Source organism: Pantherophis guttatus, chromosome 4 (genome assembly GCF_059756535.1).
Source record: "Pantherophis guttatus breed Tessera chromosome 4, ASM5975653v1, whole genome shotgun sequence".
Taxonomy (NCBI): domain Eukaryota; kingdom Metazoa; phylum Chordata; class Lepidosauria; order Squamata; family Colubridae; genus Pantherophis; species Pantherophis guttatus.
Genome location: NC_142066.1, coordinates 78,737,682 through 78,761,441, shown reverse-complemented (window position 1 = coordinate 78,761,441; position 23,760 = coordinate 78,737,682). Strand labels below are relative to the sequence as shown.

Sequence of the window (23,760 nt, the reverse complement as noted above, 5' to 3'; positions counted from 1 at the left end):
GGATTTGTGAATGTTCTTCCATGAAGTGGGCCATAGTGATAACTAAAGAAGTGTTTACCAGACAAAATGGAAAGGATACCTGCTGACATCTTTTAACTCCTCTCAAGATATTTTTCTGTTACCTCAGTTTACTCCCCCCCTCCAAAAAAAAAAATTATCAGCAAATCAAGTATTAAAATGCAACTACCAACTATTTAGTTTCCGGGAATGCCTCTGGGATCTGGGCCAATTGTTATTGTGTGTGTGTGTGTGTGTGTGTGTGTGTGCGTGCGCGTGTGCGCGCATGCTTTCACACAAGTTATCTACAGTATATTGCTCTCCGTTTCAGTAGAGCCAATTCCCTCATTTCACAACTGAAATGTGAAAAAATTTTCAGAGAAAAATTCTATATATCTTTCAGAATCCAGAGAATTCTGGAATAACTTGTGGACTGATGCATAAGTAAACCAGAATGAATGTGCATTCATAAAATAAAAAGGAGTGTCTAGGAGCAATTGCATTAATACAACTCTATTTTCCAAATCAGTAAATTCATTTTTCTCACATATTCCAGAGATTGTAATTTCCATTTCATACTAAATAGTAACTTGCCCTATTAGTCTTTGGCACATCTTCGATAAATCTGTAATTATTAGGGCTCTGAAGGAGATCAGTTTCACTGTTCCAAGGATTTAAGAACTGAAATAGTATTTTTAAAAGTTCTATAAGAAGCAAAGCAACAGCTCCTGCCACTAGCAAACATTCAAAAATTTAAATTGCCACATTTTATGTAGTCTCATAAAATTTTTAATTGAATGATACCTATTGTCCAACAGGAGGAGCTGAAACAGATATTTTTCTTTTCTCAAATGTAGGATTTCACTTTTAATTTCATTTTAAGTTTGCAAACCCAAAAACCTTTGATAATAATTCTAGTTTAAATAAATACCTCTTACTTTTGAACAAGTATTCTAATAATATAATTAAAGTCCAAGGAAAGAAATAGAAACATGGACAAAATATTGGAGACAAAAGAATTTTTTAGTACAACTCTCTTTAATGCTAAAGGAGGGAGGGGAAACTACTGTTCAATTTAAATATAGTTTGGAAACAATTGGAAGAAAATCAGCAGGAAAGGCATACATATAATTCTCTCTTATACCAGCTAAGGGAAATTCCACCATAATTCATCAAAATGATTTCAGTTAGCAAATAGGCCAAGAGCTGAATTTGTAAAATACATTTTTTTTAAATGACAAAAGCCGTAGACTGCCTGTGTTGTTTTAACTAACTGAATTAATTTGTCTAAGTCTACATCTATAAGCAAACAAGACCTCTATATCAAAATAACTTTTTCATTAGGTTGTATTTATTCTTACCACAAAATAATGGTTTAAAATTATTTGAAACTAGTCTATTCTAGTTCTTAAAATTTGCTGAGGTGTGATGCCATAAATAAATGAAATCATTGGATCTCTTTCATGAATGAAATTAAATGTTGATAAACAAACAACCAAATAATAAAGTGCTGATGTTGACAGATGGTTTGAACAGATGGTTCAGTCCCAGACTTCCGCCGGCACCGCCGATGTTGAGCTGGAGGCTCTTTCTTGGAGCGCTAGCCCTGTGATCTTGTTAGCCATTCTGACAGTGTAAATCAGCTGTCTGACGGCTGGAAAACCTTTCCCTCGGGAGAAGAGGGAAAGGAGAGCAATCGGATGGGGGTAGAGCTCCCGAAAACCCCTGAAATTGTTTTGGGGGCTAGGAGGGTGAGAGCTCCCCAGGAAATCCGGTGAAACTCCGAGATCCAGGGCGCTTCTGCTTTAAGCAGAAAAAAACATCGCGACCGTCTCTGCAATCTTTATTGAGATCTAAGTTGCTTATCCATGCAGACGGAGTGAAGACAGGAGAGCAGATAATCGCAAGTAACAAGCCCTCAATTCCATGCTTAAATTGTTAGTTTGAAGTTGATTGAAGGAAGGAAAAAGATGGCGTTTGTGCTTAATAGGGCGTGAAATTGAAACTTAACTCTCGTTAAGGTGGTTGGAGAAAAAGAAAAGAGAAACGGCTGGCTTTGTTGAAAGTCTTGAAAGTTCACTATTACAAACATTATTAAAGACACAAATAATGATTGGGGATCTTTTTAAAGAAATATTAGAATCATTTACCTCTGTGATAGTGGAGAGAATTGAAGGACTTTTTAAAAAGGATTTTATTCAAGTTCGAAACAAAGAGACAAGTGAAGACATTATATCGGAATTGCAGTTGCTAAATAACAGTGAATTGTGGAATGGAGAGGTGAAAGAAATTCAGCTTAATATGCCTCCGGGAAATGGAATGGATGTTTTTCAAATTAAGAAGGAAAGGTTGAGAGGCTTGAAGGAGCATAATTAGGAAATACTGACTGAGATTTCCCCAAAGGCTTTGTTACAGCCAATTGGAAAATTGTCAGGAGGTGTTGGGATTCCTAATATAAGAAAGAAGATTCATAGTGGAACTTTACAATTTTTTTACAAAAATGGATTCTTAATTGCAGTTAAGGAGATGTGTTCACTGAGAGGAACTACTTTGCGAAGAGAACAAGATGAAGGTGGAGGAATAAGACTGAAAAAGAAAGTTCACAAAAAAGTCAGGAAAAAATGGAGATGGAAAAATTACAGTCTTGTTGGGGGAGGATAGTAATAGTGAAAATGAATGACTATACCTGCATTTAGGGATATGATTTGTTTTGAAAAGTTATATTATAGTGAAAATGAATGATTTACTTATATTTAGGGATATGATTTGTCTAGAAAAGTTACATTAAATAATGTTATGTTTGTATTGTTATGGATTACTGACTAAACTTTTATCATTGTTTTGAAGTATATTAATATTAAAGTTATATGTTAAGGAATGTTTTGTTGAAGAATCTATATATGCTTATGGGTTAAAAATGGGGCAAGGGTTGAGGAAAGGTTTTTATAATATTTTTTAAAGATTCAAATAGTGAAGAGGCTATTTGATTATACGTAATGGATTTGTAGAGAATAAGATGAATAAGTTTGTACAAAGTTATTAAGCAAGGAATGTTTCCAGGCAGAATCAATATAAGTTTGTAGTGCAAAAAGTAAAAATAAGGTTTTTTTCAATATATTTTATTCGAGATTGGTTGAAATATTTTGCTAATGTGTTAATATATGCAAGGGTTGGAGATGTGATGGTTAATTGTATCTGGATTTTGATTGTGTAATGCTGGAAGAAAGAAGACTCGCTTATTATTGAAGAACAGATAAGAAAGAAGTTGGATCGATTATTTTTAAATAATAATTGGTTTAAATAGTTATATCTAGATATGAAAGGGGAGTTAAGGTTTTTTTTCTCTCTCTCTCTTTCTATATGTTTGTTAGATGCTATATCCTGTATTTGCTCTGGGAAGTCGGGGGGGGGGGAGGGAAGGCTGAGGGAGGAGGGGGGAGGAGGGAAGGGAAAACATGTGTAAAGAATCTGGAGAGGTTCTTGGAGTTTACGCAACTGTTTTTTTTTTAAGAGGTTGTTAATTTGTAAATGTGATTGTACAATCCATATATGGAAAGATGGCAAACAGTTTATGTTTTTCTTGTAAAAATGTTTTTTGTCTTGTAAAACTCTTTAATTAAAAAAAAAAAAACAGATGGTTCAGTCCTACAGTTTTAACCATCTCTCAAAACTCATCTAGTCTTTGCTATTTGCTTTATCTGCACAAACTACTAGGGGCTTGACCAAACAAAACAGGAATACGTTTTCAGTTTAGAGGGGGTGTTTCAGATCCCTTCTATCACACATCTTCTTATTGGACCCCAGAGACATGTCTCCTCAGTTGCAGACTTTGTCCTACAGAACAGCATCTCTCAGAAATGGTTTGTTAGCCTTTCCTAAGGTAATGAAAAACTGGCTGTTTCCCAAGAAATTGGGGTCAGGTATTTAGATGAGCTCTGCTGTTGTGAGATTTTCTCTCTCTCTTTTTAATGAAAGTTATAAAGAATTTTTAATTGTTTTGTATTGTTTGTTCTTGTGTGCCTGGAATTAGATGTGATGGGATTTGTATGTGTGGTTTTAATCCTTGTATGTCACTAAAGAGTCATTTGTGTAAAATCAGCAGCTAAATCCATTTTATTATTAAATAATATTTTTAAGGCACTTCCCACTCGGTCTGTGCAAACCTGATTACTTTTTTTAAAGGTATGGTCTCAGTTGTTTGAGATCCCCTTGAAACTACAACCTAAATTTTGAGAATCTTTTCTTGATGCTGCTCCACTGAAATGTCTTAGTCATATTCTTTGCCACCATCTAGTGGTTGTTTGGACCTTTACAAATCAGATATATAGTTGGTATAGGCTTATTTTTCCGTTCACATTATTTTCCATTATTTTTTATCCAACAAGTTCTTGGCATCCCATTATTGCTGAGTCTATTTGATCCCTGTTGGTCTCTTGGAATTTTTCTCTTCACTTAAAAATCTGGGGTTACCTCATACCTGCAAGTGTATATTATTTATGATGATTGTATTTTATGATTATGATCATGATTTATCATTTGTTGCTTGTATGTACACTGGGAGCTTATGCACCGGAGTCTAAATTCCTTGTGTGTCCAATCACACTTGGCCAATACTTCTCTTCTCTTCTCTTCTCTTCTCTTCTCTTCTCTTCTCTTCTCTTCTCTTCTCGTCTCGTCTCGTCTCGTCTCTTCTCCTCTCCCCTCCCCTCTCCTCTCCTCTCCTCTCCTCTCCTCTCCCCTCTCCTCTTCTCTTCTTCCCTTCCCTTCCCTTCCCTTCCTTTCCCCTCCCCTCCCCTCCCCTCCCATTCTACTGTTTATTAGTGATATAAAAGAACAAATGGGAATTGCAACACAATGTTACCATTAGGTGAACTCTTCTTTGTCATCTATTGTCACAAAATCAAAATTAAAACAACAACAATTGAACAACATACATCTAATTCAGCATTCTCATCTTCTGGATCCTCACCTCATTCCCCCACCCTCGCTTTTCAGATGGAAGTTTGTAAAGACATACTGGTACTTTTAAGAATTGTCTAGGAAAATGCCTGAACAATGGGAGAATATATGGAAGAAAAGTTTAAAATTTACATTAAATTATAACTTAAAAGAAAACTTCTATAGGATGATGTATCATTGGTACTTAACTCCAGATAAGTTGTCAAGAATGTATCAAGGCACTTCAGATGAATATTGGAAATGTAAATGTAAAGAAGGGACTTTTTATCATTTATGGTGGACATGTGATAAACCAGAGAAATATTGGAGTAGAATTCATACCTTAATACAAAAAAAATCTTAAAATGAATATAAACAGAAAACCAGAGACTTTTCTTTTGGATTTGGAGAGGTGGCATGCTGCGAAGAGGGGGTTGAGGGGGTTTTTGCTTAAATTTTTAGCTAAAATTTTAAGGGGTTCCAGGAGGAAGGTGGGTTATTCTGCGAAGAATGGACCTGGGGGGGTCCTTACAAATCAGCAACCTAGCCTGCTGGACGGTTGCAGTGGGGGGGACGGGGAGAGGGGACTGGAAGAGGTAAGGTGGGGTGAGGGTCATTCCATCACTGTGGTGGTTGGTAGGGGCAGAGGTAGTGCGAGCAGAGGGCATTATGACATCAGTGGAGCGCGTCCCCGCTGCTTACAGGCAGTGGCGCGTTCCGGCCCTCTTAGCTCTTCCTGCTCACCTGGGAGGATGGGAGTGTGGAACCCCGGACTCTGGCTGGTGTATGTAAATGCCAGGTCTGTTGTGAACAAGGCTCCCCTTGTGCGTGAGCTCATCGACGAGGGGGGCGTGGACCTGGCTTGTATCATGGAGACCTGGTTGGGCCCGGAGGGAGGGATCCCGCTCTCCGATCTATGCCCACTGGGTTTCTGTGTGCTGCACCAGCTGCGACTCCAGGAAAGGGGTGGCGGGGTGGCGGTTGTTATTAGAGAAAGCCTTAGACCTAGGGAGGTCACTGTCCCTCAGATAGGCGGGTGTGAATCTCTATTGTTGAAATGGAGCCCTGGAATACAGTCGGGTCTGTTGATTATGTACCTGTCTCCCAGCTGCGTGTCTTCAGCCCTGCCCACACTGCTCGAAGTCTTAGCTGAACTGACGGTTGAGCTCCCCAACCTTATGGTAATGGGAGATTTTAATCTCCCGTCAGCCGGCGAGACATCTGAGCTGGTTCGGGAGTTCATGGCCTCCATGACGGCCATGGACCTGACTCAGGTTGTACAGGGTCCAACTCACAGTGGTGGACACACACCTGACCTGATTTTTATCTCTGGGCAGTGGATAAATGCTCGGGGTAGGAGGGAACTATCGATTCAACCCCTGTCATGGACCGACCATTACCTCCTCAAGCTGGACTTTCTATCTGCTAACCCCGACCGCTGGGAGACGGGACCAATTCATTGGTTCTGCCCTAGGCGTCTGATGGATCCTGATAGGTTCCTGACGGAGTTTGGGACATTTCCCATGTCTCTATCCCACGATTCACCAGAGGCCCTGGTGGATGCCTTGGAACAGGCTGCTGCTGGGGCGCTGGATCGAATCGCTCCCTTGTGGCCTCTCCTCCAACAGGGATCCCGAGTAGCTCCTTGGTTTTCCGCAGAGCTCAGGGAGATGAAGCATCAGAAGAGACGCCTAGAGGGCTGTTGGAGATCTTCCCATTCTGAGTCTGATCGAATACAGTTAAGAACCTATATTAGGTCTTATCTTGTGGTGATGAAAGCGGCAAAACGTGACTATTTCACCACTCTCATTGCATCTGCAGAGAATCACCCAGGAGCTTTGTTCCAAGTGACCCGCTCTCTTCTTAATCAGGGAGCGAGGGAGGACCCCTTACAGGGCAGTGCTGAGGATTTTGCTCAATTTCTGCAAGACAAAATCGCTCAGATGCAGATGGGTTTAGACTCTGACTGGGCAGGGTCTGACGAGGAAACGGGAGCTAGCCTTGAAGGTAAGATCTGGGTTGACTTTGACCCTGTATCTGTAGATGAAGTGGACAGGATTGTTGGTAGATTGGGGGTCTCCATGTGTTTGTTGGACCCGTGTCCCTCCTGGCTTGTTGCAGCAACCAGAGAGGTGACCAGAGACTGGATCCAAGTGATTGTCGCTTTGCTGAGGGACGGGGTCTTCCCCGCCACCGTTAAGGAGGCGATGGTTCGACCCCTTCTCAAGAAGCCTGCCCTGGATCCGGCCTCCTTGAACAACTTTCATCCCATCTCCAACCTTCGCTTTATAGTGAAGGTTGTTGAGTCCGTGGTGGCACACCAACTTCCACAATTCCTGGAGGAAATGGATTATCTAGACCTGTGCCAATTGGGTTTCAGGCGCGGACACAGCACGGAAACAGCATTGGTCGCTCTGGTGAATTATCTCTGGTGGGCCTGGGATGGGGGTTATTCCTCCATCCTGGTCCTACTTGACCTCTCAGCAGCTTTCGATACCATGGTATCCTACTGCGACTTGGGGGGTTGGGGGTGGGGGCACTGTTTTGCAGTGGTTCTCCTCCTACCTCTCGGGTCGCATGCAGTTTGTCTGGGTGGGGGGACAGAGATCCTTCACACAAGTCCTTCACACAAGTCCTTCACTTGTGGCGTGCCTCAGGGGTTGGTTCTCTCCCCCTTGCTCTTTAACATCTATATGAAGCCGCTGGATGAGATCATTCGCAGTTTTGGGGTGAGGTATCATCAGTATGCTGATGATAGCCAGCTTTATATCTCCACCCTGGCCCAACCCAGAGATGCCCTTTCCATGATGTCTAAGTGCCTGGAGGCAGTATGGGTCTGGATGGGTAGGAACAGGCTCAGACTCAACCCTTCCAAGATAGAGTGGCTGTGGTTGCTGGGATCTCATGGTCTAGTGGCCCCATCACTCTTGATGGGAGGGGAGTTGCTTACTCCCTCTGAAAGGGCCCGTAATCTAGGCGTCCTTCTGGATTCGCGGCTGTCCTTAGTGGACCACCTGACAGCCGTGACCTGGGGGGCTTTTGCACAGGTTCGCCTGGTGTGCCAGTTACGCCCTTTCCTAGACAGGGATGCCCTCCGTACAGTCACCCAAGCTCTCGTTATCTCTTGTTTGGACTACTGCAATGCCCTCTACATGGGCTGCCTTTGGGGTGTACCCAGAGGCTCCAGTTGGTCCAGAATGTGGCCGCATGGGTTGTTACGGGAACTTCCCGTTACTCCCATGTTACACCTCTCCTGCGTGAGCTGCACTGGTTACCCGTGGTTCTTCGGATCCGCTTCAAGGTGCTGGTACTTACCTATAAAGCCCTACATGGCATGGGCCCGGGGTACCTGCAGGACCACCTTCTGCCTGTCTCCCACCGCCCGGTGCACTCACATAGGACTGCCCTCCTCCGGGTGCCATTGGCCAGACAATATCGGCTGGTGGCACCCAGGATGAGGGCGTTCTTTGTGGGCACCCCGACCCTCTGGAATGGGTTACCCACGGGGCTCCGGATGGCCCCCGACCTCCGGTCTTTCCGCCGTGACCTGAAGACATGGCTTTTCCAATAAATTTGCTGATCTGATGGGTGATTTTAAATTGGGGGTTTTAATTGATTGTTTTAGTAGTTATTTTTATTGTTTTCTCTGTTTTAATTTCTGTGAGCCGCCCCAAGTCCTGCGGGAGAAGGGCGGCATATAAGTATAAGAAATAAATAAATAAATACATAAATAAATTTAATGGAAAAGGACTTGGATTTTTTGGGGGGACCTTTGATGTTATACATGTTATACATGTTGACCAGGGGTGAAATCTTAAAATTTTTTGCTACCAGTTCTGTGGGCGTGGCTTAATTAGTGGGCGTGGCTTGGTGGTAAGATGACTGGGTGGGCATGGCCAAGTCAATGTCACTTCTTTGCCCTTTTTTAACCTACAAAACACAACACAACACAACTGGCTCATCCACAATGTAAAAGCAGCTGTGCTAGACCCAAAATGGCTCCTGCAACAAGCAGGAACCTCACACAGCTACAAAAAGCCCAAAAAACCAACTTTGACACTTTACACACACAAAATTCCACATACAGCTATGTGAGATTTTGTGTGTGTAGAATGAAACACTACAGAAACACACTAAATCTCAGAAAGCTGCACAAATATTATTTTATTTTATTTTTATTTTTATATGAAAGCTAAATTTAAAACTTCCTAAACTTTAAATGGCTAGGTCTAAAAAAAGAACAACTAAAAAAAAAACAATTAACTATTTTTTTAAAAGCTCCCAAAGGGGGAAAAACTTACCCAATAGAACAGGGGTCTCCAACCTTGGCAACTTTAAGACTTGTGGACTTCAACTCCCAGAATTCTTCAGGCAGCTTTGGTGGGAGTTGAAGTCCACAAATCTTAAAGTTGCCACGGTTGGAGATCCCTGCAATAGAAGGTACAAGGCAGGCAGGAAGGCAGGCAGGCAGATAGAGCTGCTCACTGATGAGCTTGATTGCAGGCAGGGAGATTCAGTTGCTTGCTCATGCAATGGATTGCAGGTATTACAGCAAGCGAAGCAAGGCAGGCGTTGCGACCAGCAGCTAAGGTAAGCTAGCTGGAGGCTGGGGGGGGGGAGGAATTTTTGCTACTGGTTAGCAAGCAACTCAGCTGAGATCGTCAGAGCCATTTAAAAGGAAAAACCTTTTTTCTTTTAAATGGGTCTGACGATCCAAGCTGAGTTGCCTGATTAGCAGGCAACTCAGCTGGGATCGTCAGAGCTTGGCTCATCAGAGCCATTTAAAAGAAAAAAAAGGCTCTGATAATTGCGCGGCTCAGCTGGGCATGGGGGGCGGGGGCAGGGATTTTTGCTACCAGTTCTCCGAACTGCCCGCTGCCATCGCTACTTACTCGCCCGAGCCGGTCCGAACCGGGAGCATTTCACCCCTGATGTTGATGGCAACAAGACTACTCTACGCACAGAAATGGAAGGCCACCTCAATTCCCACAATGGAAAAATAGCTGCAAAAACTGATGGTTAGCAGAGATGGCTAAATTGACTGCTTTGATCAAAGAAAAAATACAAATGCTTTTATTTCTACTTGGAAATCGCTTCTAGACTTTGTGCTTGAGGTGGAAAAAAATGAAACTTTGATTTTGGCTTTTACTGATTACATAGATTGGTTGTTATAGAAATGGCTAGTTAAAACTATTATGTAAAAGTAAAAAAGCTGATATTTGATGTTAATATATTATTTCTACCGTATCGAAGGAGGTCGGAAGTCAATGCCTTTTCGTTCTTTATCCCCTTTTCTTTCCCCACTTTTGTCTTCCCCTTTTCCTTCCCAATCTTTCCCATTATTTACTTTTGTATTTTTTTGGTATGCTACATTATAAACTAATAAAAATCATTTAAAAAAAAAAGAATTGTCTAGGAAAACTGAAGCAAAAAGATTTGCGAAAAAGTTGAAGTTCAGGTCTGAAAAGGGAGCTGAAGGGAAAAATGCCATTAAAAATCTTCTAATGTACCTTGCGAGCAAGTTGTTTAGCAGGGAGTCCCAACTAAATCCCTGTTACTTATTTGTTTTTTCTGGTTAGGCCCAATTAAGAGACTTGAGGCTTCTGTATTATAAAGGTATTTATTGGTTTCTTATCCTTCACAGGATTACATTAGGACAGCAACGAACTAGATCTGACAGGAACATTGACTTATATACAGAGGAGGTGGAGCAAAAAGGTAAGGAGGGACCAATGGGGAAAGACATAACGATGTCAATCATTTGAAATATGAACAGATATATACAAGCAGACAATATGGTTAGGTATTTTCAATTGTAACAAATCCCCCTCTAAAATACCTAACTTATAATATATAGTTTTAAATATGTACATTGAATTTGGAAGTCAGATAAGTATGTTGTTTAGTAGCCAAAGGCTTAGTGAGAATGTCGGCAATTTGTTCACTTGTATCGCAGTATATAGCCTTAATAAAACCCATACTTGACAATTGTCTCACATGTTTATATTTGATGTCGCTATGTCGAGATCTTTGGCCTATTGCCTCGGAGGTTGAAATATCAATTGCTGCTCTGTTGTCGTCATTGATATGAATGGGGTGAATGGGTTCAGCCCATATATTGGACAACAAATCATCAAACCAGGTCAGGTTATTTGCTGCCTTAGATAGGCAGATATACTCGGCTTCAGCAGTTGATGTGGCAATTAAATTTTGTTTGCCAGTATACCAATGTACCGCGCAACCGTTTAAGAGGAAGACATAACCGGAGGTACTCTTATGACTTTTTGGATCTCCAGCCCAATCTGCATCTGCGTAACAGGATAAAATGGGTTTTTCTGAAATAAATGGTTCTAAATATAAACAGAAATCAGCACTAAACTTCAGATATCTTAGAATTCTTTTGATTCCTTCCCAGTGGTATAAATTTGGACTACTTACATGTCTTGATAATAAATTAACCGCAAGAGTGATGTCTGGTCTAGTCCAATTAGATATATACAATAATGATCCAATAATAGATCTATATAAAGTGTTTTCTTTAAAAGGTTCGAATTCGTTGTGCATGTTTCTGGTGAAGTCAGTAGACATGGGGGTTTTGCAATTCTTTGAATTAATGTTACATTTTTGAACGAGTTCAATAATTTTTTCTTTTTGGGATAATTTGAATCCTTTGTCTGTTTTATCAATTTGGACTCCTAAATATTTATTTACCTTACCCAATATTTTTAAGTTGAAGTGTTCACCCAATTTTTCAGCAAATTCGTCACATTTGATTTTATCTTGTCCAAAGTACAATATGTCATCAACGTATATTAAGACAAATTCAAGAGATTTATCATTTCTTTTAGTGAAAAAACATAGATCTGATGACGTGGCTATAAAACCCATATTTTTAAGAGTATTAGACAGACATTCGTACCAACGTTTACTGGATTGTTTTAATCCATATAGACTCTTATTTAGCAACCATGTTTCTCCTTTTTTGGTATCTTTTCCTGGGGGTGCTTTTAGATATATTTCCTTATCTAGATTGGCATGTAACTATGCGGTTTGCACATCAAACTGATACACATCCAAATTCTGAATGGAAGCTATTACTAAAGCAGTCTTTACGCTTTCTGCTCTAACAGTTGGTGAATATGTGTCTTCGTAATTGTCAGGGAATCTTTGGGCAAATCCTTGAGCTACTAACCTAGCTTTATAGAGGAATTTGTTATTTTCTAGTTCTTTTATTTTAAATATCCATTTAGTACCAATGGGGGACTTATCTGATGGGGGATCTGCTGGTGTGTATACGTTCAGTTCCTTCAAACTATCCATTTCCTTTTTCGTGGCTTCCTCCCACTTTGTTTTCTCTTCTAGAGGTAATTTAAGTATATCATCATATGTATTGGGTGTCAGATTTTTTGCATGGAGAGATAGTATGTAGTCATCAAATCTTTTTGGAATTGTACCCCTATTTGATCTAATGGGTCTATCAGGAGGTTGTTCATTGCTATGCATATACTTAGCTTCCCTTTCAGTTAGTGGGTCTACTTTCAATATAGGATGTCCTTTCTTCCATTCATCATTAATTATTTTTGGATATTTGGGTTTGTTTGTTGTTATAATTTTGGGTTTGGTATCTGGTGAATAATGTTTTCTGTGTGTGTGTGTAGTGTTTTCTGATTCTGGGTATAGCTCGTTGAGGTGTATTTTGGACCAATTTGCATGTTCATGGAACACGGCAGATCTAGACACAATGAAATGGTTATTTTTATCAATGAAGCGATATCCCTTGGTTCCTGATTCGTACCCCATGAATATTAGTCTTTTGGATACTTTCTCTCCTTTGTGTCTCAATTGTCTAGGTACATATACATTAGCAGTTACGCCAAATATGTGTAGATGCCCAATTTTTGGTTTTTTGCCATACATGAGTTCATATGGAGTTTTGTTGATTGCACTTGACCATAAGCGGTTTAGAATATAATTAGAATAAATAAGGGCTTCAGCCCAGAAGGATTGGTTTAAACCAGCATCGTCTAGCACACATCTAACCATGGTTTGTAGCAAACTGTTCTTTCTCTCTGAGACTCCATTTTGAAAGGGTGAGAAGGGACAAGATTTAAAGTGTAATATTCCCTGTAACTTTAGCCAATTGGAAAATTTGTTAGATAAAAATTCTGACCCTCTGTTGGTCATTATTTGTTTGATTTTAATATTATGTTGAGTTTCTACCATTTTAAAGAATTCCTTGAATTTTTTGAAAACTTCACTTTTATGGTTAAGGGTGTACACGAACCCAAACCTGCTGTAATCATCAACTATAGTTAGAAAGTATCTTTTTCTATATTTGATTGAAGGTTTCATTGGGCCTACAACATCCATATGAACTAACTGAAAAATTGATTGTGTGGTGCGAGTGGCTTTTTTGGGCTTAGGTTTGTTTTTGAGCTTGGATGATTTGCATACGGAACATTCCAGGTAGTTTTTACAATTCTTTATATTTATATCTTCATAACATCCCAACATTTTCTGTATAACGGGGAAACTGGCATGTCCTAGCTTTCTATGAAGTAAATGTGTGCAGTGTCGTGTATTGGTTTACCATTGTGTAAATTTTTTGATATAATGGTTTCATTACTTGACATAGTTTCATTCTCTTTATGGTTATCAGTTTTGGCTTCATTTTCTAAATGGGAGTGCGCACAGGTTAAAATATTATCTTGTGGCATTAGATACGTTAGTCCCTCTTTAGTGAATATTTTTTCTATGTTCCTATTGTCTTTTGTCATGAATACTTTTCCATGTTTGAATGTAGTCTCTACTCCATTTTCAATGTTTAATTTTAGAGTTGCCAATATATTATGTGGAATTTCGGGTATATATAACACCCCCTCTATTTTCCCTATACCTTTGATATGAGTGTTACCTATTTCTTTTACCAGAACATTATTTTGATTAGCTACCTTTATGGGGTATTCCTTTTTTATGAAGTTGTTGAGAATTTTTCTATTGTGGGTTGTGTGGTTTGTGGCTCCAGAGTCAATGAGCCAAGTCTCGGTTGATTTTGGTGTTGATGGGTTATTGTCTTTTATTCCGTATAGTGACCCATGTATGTTTTCCCTAGAGTTTTCTCTATATCTTCTTTTGTCTTTTGAATTGGGAGATTCCCTACGTTTGTGTTTGTAGTCAGGGGAGGTCCTATCTGATAAATGAATTCTTCTATCAGATCTATCTCTTTGATAGTAATTATCCCTATATCCTGTGTTCTTAGGGAAGTCTCTCTTTTGGTGTTTGTCTTCCCTTTGACATGTAGATCGTTCTCTTCTAAGTTTGTCTTCTGTTATAAGTTTATTAGTGAGTTTTTCTAATGTAAGATGTTCTAAGCTTAAGCTGTCGAGTAAAGTTATATAATTATCCCAGCTGGTGTCTAATGAATTGATTATAATGCTTTTCATAGTGCTATCAGATATATTCTCCCCCCTTTGGATGAGTTCTGTTCTGGTTGCATTCAGGTTTATAATATGTTTGCTCATGGGGATATCATGTCTTAACCTGGCAGAGTAGAATTCCCTTGAAATTCTGGTGGTAGATGCTACACTATTGCTATAAAATAAATTAAATAATTTTTGATACATTTCTGACACAGTTAGGTTATGTTCAAGACTAGGAAAAATACTTGGGGATATAGATGCAATGAGTATATAATAAGCCTTATGATGGAGGCAGTCAATTTCATAAGTCCAAGGTTTATTTGGGGGATCAATAATGAAGAACAAAATGTTTTCTCTCAAATATATGACTTGGAGCTGCTGGCTCCATTCCTTCAAATTATCTCCATTTAATCTTAATTTTATAAAGTCAGTTGTTAGTGTCCCAGAGTGGTGTGGGTAGTTACTTACATTCTGTTGCTGTTCATGGTTTAAAATCTTAGCATACTCACAATAAGGCAGAGGTATACTGGGAGCATGTCTGTATTGATTTGTCTCTTATGTTTGCTGTGGTTCTGTGTAGTCTTGTATTTATGTCCTCATCCTTTTTTCTTGCAGGTTCGTTCTGAGCATGCTCATATCTCATTCTCTCCCGGCAGTCGACGAGTGAAGACTCTGTGTCTGTGGATCTCTGGACAAGGCCCCAGCCGGCCTGATGGTCCTCGGCTCTGGACTCAGAAGGGATCTTTCGACTGACATTGGCTCTGGATGCAGTCCATCCTGTCGGAAAGTCTTTGGAACCGCAGCGGTCATCGAAATCATCATCAGAGGCCTGGTGTTCGTGCTCTGCGACAGGTAAGTATGGTATTTTAAATTTTGGGTTTTGATCTTTTCTCGTGAGCGTTGGGTAGTGTTCTTCACTGTAAGGTTGCCATTGCGCTTTTTCTAGGCTGGCTGGTTCTTCTTCTGGGTAGTGAAATTCTTTTTGATTTTTGATAGTTATTATTTATTTCAGGGTTTGGGTAGTCAGTTTGTTCGTAAGTTGTTTCCCGCCAGGTAGTTTAAAGTTCGGAAGTCCCTTATTGATTGGTCGGCCATTTTAGAAGTATTAGATGGGCAAGATGGCCGCCATGAAAAAGGCGGGAAACTATTGTCAGTTTCCTTGTTAGTTTTATAGTTAGGGGTTGACATTCTTACCGTGGCTTTTTTATTATGTTCGATCTCTTCATCTGCCGCTGCTCCGTGATTGTTTATTATGCTATGAAGTTTCGCGATCAGACTTGAGTCATCTGGAATCCTTTCTATTAATTCTAGTATTTTTCTTTTTATGTCACCTTCCTTGTTTGAGGCTGAGGGAGCGACTTCTGTTTCATCTATTGATTGTTTGTAGTTTGTCAGGAATTCTTTTTCTTAGAATTGTGTATATTTCTTCATTTCTTTGTTTGGTGTATTTTTTTCAGGTGTCAGCTGAGCTGCCATTCTTTTCATTAGATATCTAGTGACAGGTCTTCTTTTTTCTTTTTGTGGTTCTTGCATTTCTAGGTTAGTTGGGCCTACCAAACCATCCTCTTGCTACCAATTTGTTACTTATTTGTTTTTTCTGGTTAGGCCCAATTAAGAGACTTGAGGCTTCTGTATTATAAAGGTATTTATTGGTTTCTTATCCTTCACAGGATTACATTAGGACAGCAACGAACTAGATCTGACAGGAACATTGACTTATATACAGAGGAGGTGGAGCAAAAAGGTAAGGAGGGACCAATGGGGAAAGATATAACGATGTCAATCATTTGAAATATGAACAGATATATACAAGCAGACAATATGGTTAGGTATTTTCAATCGTAACAATCCCAGGGCCCGGATTGCGTTTATACAGCACAAAGCATGGGGGAAAGTCTACCTGCTTTCCTGACTTCCTTTCATAAAGCAGACTCACTCCTTGATTTTTAAAAATGTATTGTATTCTTCTATGATATCGTTTGAATTGTAGTGCAGCTCCTTACCATAGACATTAGGTATTACCATAGGCAATAGACATTAAATTTTCACCATAACTGAAAACTCGCACAATCGCACATGCAGGCAGAATACTAGCCTTTGAGCAACAAACCACCTCTACGATGAACGGCTCTGATGATGAAGAGCCAAATAAAAGGGAGGAACCTTCGCCCTCCAGGACCTCCCCCGCCGCCTTTCCTTTCGGATGGCCCTGCCCAGCAATACCCCGCCCTTTGCTGACGCCGCCTTAGTGGCCACTCTGACGATTAGCCGTTCCGCTACCCGTCCGGCTCCTCCTTTAAGGCCTCCGGGTGGTATGTTATCGCCGCCAACGGGGCGTAACCTTAATTACTGCTGGGCGGACTGATGGTGAGGAGCCGCTTGAGGCGGGGTCACTTCGGCGAGCTTGGCCCGCCCTCGAGAAAAGCAGAGCGGTGCGACCCGGTAAGAACTTCACCCCTCCGCCCCCCCCCCAAAGGTTTGAAAGCCGTCGCTCAGCCACCTTCTCTCCTGGGGCCTTGTGAAGGTGCTCGGTTTCTGCCGCACGCCATTCCTGATGGCCTTTTCTCTCTTCCTCCCCGATCCAGCACGTAATTCAGTAACGGGGGAGGGGCAATTGTGACATCTTCTGTCCTCTCTCCGTGGGTGGCCCCGAAAGGAACTCTGAAGAGTGCGGAACTGTCTCCTCCGCTGCCTCTCGTCTCCTCTCCCCGCTGGGCAATAAGAGGATATGGCATCCGGTGGGCCTACTTTGCCCCCTGTGCAGATGTTTCCTGGCTTTTCCCAGTGCGCTGGGGATGGCCTCTATCCAGATCAGCTTAGTTGGAGGAATGGGGAGGAGGAAGTGTAAGATGCTCGTCTCGGATGGCGTCCGGTAACGGTTGCTGGGCCAAAAGCTTTTATTAAGTGGGTGAAAAATTGTTGTTATGAAGATGGGATCTCTTTAGTGTTTTTTTTACTGAACCAACCGCGGAATAGATTTCTGTGAATTTTATCAGCGGGCAGTTCTGACGATATCTTCAAGACACATTCTGTATATATTATGTGGGCACATTTAACAGGAAATTGGAACCAAGAATATATTTCATTCAGTCCTGTCCCTATGTTTTGTTTGTTAGACTAAAGATTTTCCTGGTCATTAACTGGTCATCTAAACAGCTAATGCTGTGAAAGATTAAGAACTTAAATCAAACTTTTTAACAAACCCACAAAATTATCAGTAGGGACATAATCCAAAAATGTCAGAATAAAATTGTAAGGAAACTATTCTTAAAAAAATAAATATTTATGTATTAGATAACATTTACCATTTCAAGGCAATCTTCAATGCTGGAAGGGAGTTCCCTTTGCTCTGTTAGTTTGTCCTGTCAATGTTAGTGGAGATGTTGTTTTCATCTTGGTAGTTCTTTGATTATATCACTCATTACCAAGAAACCTACTCACTGATGATTATTTACTTCTTAAATTTTTATCTTACCTTTATAAGTAACTGAAGTCAGCAAGCATACATAATACAGTGTTTCCCCAAAAATAATAACCTGTGCTATATTTTTTTGAACCCTGAAATAAGCACTTGGCTTTATTGCCATGCTCTCAAAAGCCCGATTGGGTTTTTGAGAGCATGTATTATGGGGATACATGCTCTCATGTATTAGGGGATGTATTATTTTGGGAGAAACAGGGTACTTCTTCTACCTACTGTTTTTCTCCCAACAACTATGAGGTAGGTTGGTCTGGGTGACTGGTCCAAAGTTTTCTAAGCCAGCACCTTAAGTACTACACTAAACTATAAAATGTTCTGCTCATCAGAATTTGGATGCCTCACAACTGGTTCATATTTATGATGGTTGCAGTGTTCCAGGGTCATGTGATCACCTTTTGCAACTTTCTGACAAACATAATCAATGGGGAAGCCAGATTCATTTAACAACTATGTTACTATCTTAATTGCAATGATTCACTTAACATCTGTGGCAAGAAAGGCCATAAAGGGGGGCAGAATTCGCTTAACAACTGTCTCACTTTGCAGCATAAATTTTGGGAAAAATTGTGGTTGTAAATTGAGGATTACCTTAGATTTATGTTGTCATTTCTGATCCTGGATTTTTGCTGTTTAATAGGGTGGGAGGATGTTGTAGTTTAAAGAAACTAAGAAATACGGAATGAAGAGATGCTTGGTTTTATTTTAAGAGTGGTAAGTTCTTTAAGGTGGTTATATTTTTTCCTTTTTAAAAAATCTTTCCCTCCCCTTTTCTGCCCTTTATATTTTCTTTACTGTATTTATTTTGTAATTATGTAAATTTTTATTTATTCATTTTATTTATTAAACTTGTATGCCATTCATCTTGTTAGATGCTTAAGATATTCAACTAAAATGCATTATAAAACATTAAAACAATAAGTAATAATAAGTTTAGGATTAAAACAATAAGTAAGGATCATAAGTTTAAAATTCAATTAAAATAAAATTAACCAGGATGGAGAGTGAGGGAGTAAAATGTGCAAGGGAGAAGACAGAGTGACATCTACTTCATTAGCCATCCCCTAAATGCCAAACTCATTGAGGCACCAGACTAGCTAGCACAGCCATGTCTTCAAAATTTCAATAAATTCTACTTGTATAATGTAATCTCTAATAATAAGGAAAATGAATCTATGGCTAAATAAATAAACATGTGGATCACTTATGTAAATTCTATGTTGCTTTGGAAAAGAGATCAGTGATTTTATTTTTAAATATAAAAAATGACTTAACTTGCCAGTATCAGAGTTTGAATTGGATTTGAATCTTAGAAATAAGAAAACAACTTAAAATTTATTTAGTTATTCAATTTATATGCCATCCATCTTGGTGTCCAAAATATACCAAAAATAAATTATTAGTATTGGAAACCAAAATATATTAAACTGTCTTATATTTTTTCTGTTTTCTGTCTTTAGTTTGAAAAGAGAAATAAACTCTCTTTACTTAAGATGATAACAGCATAATTGTCATACCCACTTCCATGCATTAGTAATATTTGACTTATTGGAGAAACAAGAATATGGAAAGAACAATCATGCTTTATTTGTTACATCAGCTTATTTTCAATCAAGAGCCCTAAACATTTTTTTGCCATGCTGAGAAAATTTGAGGCCAAAGACTAAACTTCTAGAACACATTGGGGATGTATATATTGCATAATCAAGTTTTATTAGTAAAGAATAGACTAATGCGATTAATTTTGGCATTTCTTTTGTAGAGAAATCTTCAAAATGGATTAATCTGATAGTAATGTTGAAGCTGAAACAAAGCTGCTGTAACCAAAGACAGGATGAGTTGGATATCAGGCGATCAAGAAAATGCCCAAGGCAGCAGTCTGGGTTCTCATCCTTCTTTAAGGGATGTTCATTCCATCAACCCAAGCCAGCTAATGCCAAGAGTTGAGTCCTATGAAATCCAGGGGAAAAAAGGCATTTCTGATGTTCGAAGGACTTTCTGTTTATTTGTCACATTTGACTTGTTGTTTATAACCTTGCTGTGGATAATAGAATTAAACGTGAGTTCCTTTTAAAAGTATAATTTACTTCGAGAATTTGTGAGAGCAGGAATAGGGAAGGTTGTTTCTTTCATTAAATTAGACTGCAGTCCTTTGCCTACTGAACTGGGACTAAATTTGGGAACCCCCCCCCCCCCAAATATATAACACTGAGCTATTTGGAACAGTTTAAACATGCTACTTATCTAACAAAATTAATCAGTTTCTTTTGAAGTGTTTGCATCATGTGAAAATTCTAAAAAAAGATACTGCTTGAGATAGCACTTTAATTTTTTGTAGATCTCTGGATCTTAGTTTATATCAGATACCCATACAAAAAGAAATATAGCTAGTCCTCAATTTACAACCATTCATTTTGTGCGTATTCAAAATTAAATTGACACTGAAAAAAGTGACTTACAAAAGATTCTCACACAATCAATGCAGCAGCCGACTGCTGTCAAGTGATCAAAATTTGGGTGCTTGTGACTGGTATCCATTTACAAAATTTGCAGCATATTAGGGTCACATATTAGGACCTTCTCAAACAGATTCTGACAGAAAAAAAATCAATGGGAGAAACTGAATTCACCCTGGTAAAAATTGAGCAGTAAAATTGAATTCACTTAACAACTGCCTTGCTTAATAACAGAAATTCTGGTCTCAATTGTGGTTGTAAATTGAGTATTCTAGAGTCAAACATCCAGCTCCTAAAATATTGGAAAAAAAATAAGTGATTTATATTGTTATTTTATGAATCAGCTGCTATTTGAAGATGGAAATTCTTTTGATTCTGAAAATGGAGCGGTCATATTAAATTTCATTTAAAAATTTATTGTTCCTGTTAAGAAGGAACTGTGAATGAACAAAAAGGAATAAGTGCAAAATAAATGGAGGTACTGTTGAAAGTCTACTTGGAAAGAGGTTTAATTTTGGGTTTGATTTTATTTTTATAGTGCAATGCTGATTGTGTGACCCAGAGAACTATTTTGTTTCCCCAAAATCTAAATTGATGGTTACTTGTTACCTCAACTGCTGTTCAATGAAAAATTGATTTGGAGGTTGATAATTCTAAAAAAAATCCATTTGAGGTTTGACTATGAATTCTTGGAATAATTTTATTGTAAACAGATAAAATGAGAGGAATTTTTGTGGTTTATACTTACATATACTTTGCATGTGTGCATATTTATACACATACCCATACCCATAGTATATATAAGGGTTGCTAAAATAATGAAAATTCCTCGGATCACTCTTTTTTTTTACACAAGTCCATATTACATGAATTCAAGTGAAAAGATTTTTCCTTATTATTCAGGTTTACTTGCTTTATTGATTTTTAGAGATTATAAATTTGCAAAAGTATAAGAAGTAAAGTAATTAGAATAGGTTGAGATTCATGCAAAAATAATGACATGAATTAGTGAAAAATCTGTTAATTTCTTAAAATTATATATATATTTGGAGGGTGGGTTCATAACTTGTAACATGTTTAATTGTGGCTGTTAGTTACAAGATGTGCAGAGAAGGAACTTTATGTTAACAGTTTTATTTACTCTGTGTGTGTGTGCGTGCACACACACACACACACACACACACACACACACACACACTGTCAGAATATGACCCATTGAATTACTCATGTGCTTTGACTAACTAAGAAGATCATTCAGGTAGTTATTTAAATCACACTTCTATATTAAAGATAAAGTTTGACCACATCTATTTACTTTTTTAAAACATAACAATTGAGTAATTTATTATCTTAAATATATATGCACATTTTTCCCAAGGAAAGAAATAATATGGAGCTAATTATCCTTCTCACACTTTCTACAACTCTACAGTTTGTTTTTACAAGTTTGTTTAGTGATAGGAATTCTGGATTCAGCATCTTATACAGCTTTATTTTAGTTCATAAAATTTGAACAAGTTTTTATTGTGCATGAGTAAAATGCAGGAAGTATAGTTTTTATTTAGTAATGTTTAACTTTGTGGTGTTTTGGAATGCTTGAGATGCTTCTTAAGCATATTTTGCAATAATTAACAAGTTAATGGAATGTTGTGTCATTATAGTACTATACTGTAGAAGTGGCTGAAGGTGGTTTGCCTAGGGATATGAGGATATAGGAAAAAAATAAGGACTGGATTTCTAAAAAGTAGTTTTTTCATGCAAAAATTAGAAGAAAAGATTATTGATGATTTTGTAATATTTTAATTTGAAATTATACATTGTTATAATTGTTAGTAAAATATTACTACTACCCAGCTATTACTGCCATAAATTATTTCTAAAAGTAGATTTGGTATAAAATCATTAAATTGTGCAGCGGGAACTATATACAAAAATTGTCAATTGAAATGCATTAGTGCTTTTCTTCCTTCAGAGTGGAATTTTCATAAGAGAAAGATGGAGTAATTCTTTGTGCTGATATCTTTTATATGTTGATTTTTTTAATCTAAAGTTTGGTGACTATTATTTAGTTTGTATGGTCGCCCAACTCAAAAAAATTCCCCTGTTTGTGGTTCAGGACAGCTACCATTAGGTTAAAACAAATTTTAAAAATATCCAACAAAAATAAAATCAACAATAGGAAAATACATTTGGGGCAGCCAAAATCATTTCTCTAAACCATCACAATACAGGCTTAACACCTGGTCCAATGCCTAGGGGAAGAACCAGGTTTTTCAAGGCCTTAGGAATGGTAATTCAGATCTAAGGGAGCATACTAGTTTCAAAGGCAGCCACCACCACAGAGCTTCCTAGATCTCATAAATGCTGTTGTTTCATATAGAAGACCCAAAACCTTCCCTCCCTGTTGGATCTTCTGGAATAAGCAAGGATAAGTCAATCTAGGCTATAAAGTGCTTTTGGTAACCAGCATCTTGAATTGCCCTTGAAACCTAATGGGAGTTAGGGCAGCTCCCAAAGTAATGGTGTTGCATGGACATAGCATGGAGGAGTAACACTCTATCCAGACTTAAAGATGGAAGGGCCACTAAAACCTATTAACCACTTCATCTTGTTACAGTTAGTTTGCTTTTTTTCTTCTAGACTACCATGGCCTCCAAACAAATTTGAAGTATCACTTGGTTGGCAGATAGAGATAGAGATGTGTAGCTGGACATCATTAACAATGTGATGGAACATATCCATGCTAACCTTATTCAGTGGATTCATGAACATGTTAAATAGGAATGAAAAGAGTAGAAAGCCCTGAAGAATCCAAAAAGCCTCTATAGTCAGCCTTAATCTCTCACCACAATTCCAGTTAGAACTAACTGTGTAATGAGAAGGCCTGAAATTGGCCCTAACTCCTGAAGCTGATCTAGAAGGATATCATCATTGATCATATTGAAAATCATTGAGAAAACAAAGGGAGCCAGTATGCACTATCTCCATGATGGTCAGAGATCATCAACAATTAATCTGTCTCAGTACTGTATCCTAATTTGAAACTTGACTGGGATTAGATAAACTACATCTTCCAGGGTAAATTGATGCTATATCCTGACCACCTTCTCAAAAATCTTATATAAAAAGAGAAAGTTTTTATCCAGTGGTAGTTTCTTGAGGAAGGAATAGACTACCTTCTCTCTCAAGGATGCAACATCCTTCACCTGGATCCAACCACGCATCATTTCCCAGGAGTCCTTAACGAACCAGAGCATACATTGATCTAATGTAGAGATGACCATTCTTATACCACTGAGTAATCTGGCCTTTCCTCAGACATTTCCCAGATGACTAAGACAGAGGATTTATACTATGCTTTAAAAACCAACAAATTGTACACATTACATTTTATAAAGTAGTGAACTATCATATCTATGGAGTGTTAAAATGTTGTATATATTTCTCTTTTCCTTAGTTTCTGCTCCCATAA

At 38.6% G+C, this 23,760-nt stretch overlaps 1 protein-coding gene across 5 annotated transcripts in view; it reads left to right on the top strand.

Annotated features, from left to right (window-relative positions):
* The first annotated feature begins 10,576 nt into the window (after positions 1-10,576).
* The window catches only part of STARD3NL (STARD3 N-terminal like), a 34,832-nt gene continuing 21,648 nt past the window's right edge, over positions 10,577-23,760 (top strand). The window contains exons 1-4 of one of the 5 annotated variants that reach the window (XM_034413158.3): positions 10,577-10,653; positions 14,970-15,206; positions 16,025-16,098; positions 19,595-19,891. In XM_034413158.3, coding sequence (XP_034269049.1) covers positions 19,667-19,891 — 225 coding nt within the window. In that variant the 5' untranslated portion in view covers positions 10,577-10,653; positions 14,970-15,206; positions 16,025-16,098; positions 19,595-19,666. The other 4 variants (XM_034412850.3, XM_034412933.3, XM_034413026.3 and 1 more) reach the window with 4 other exon arrangements.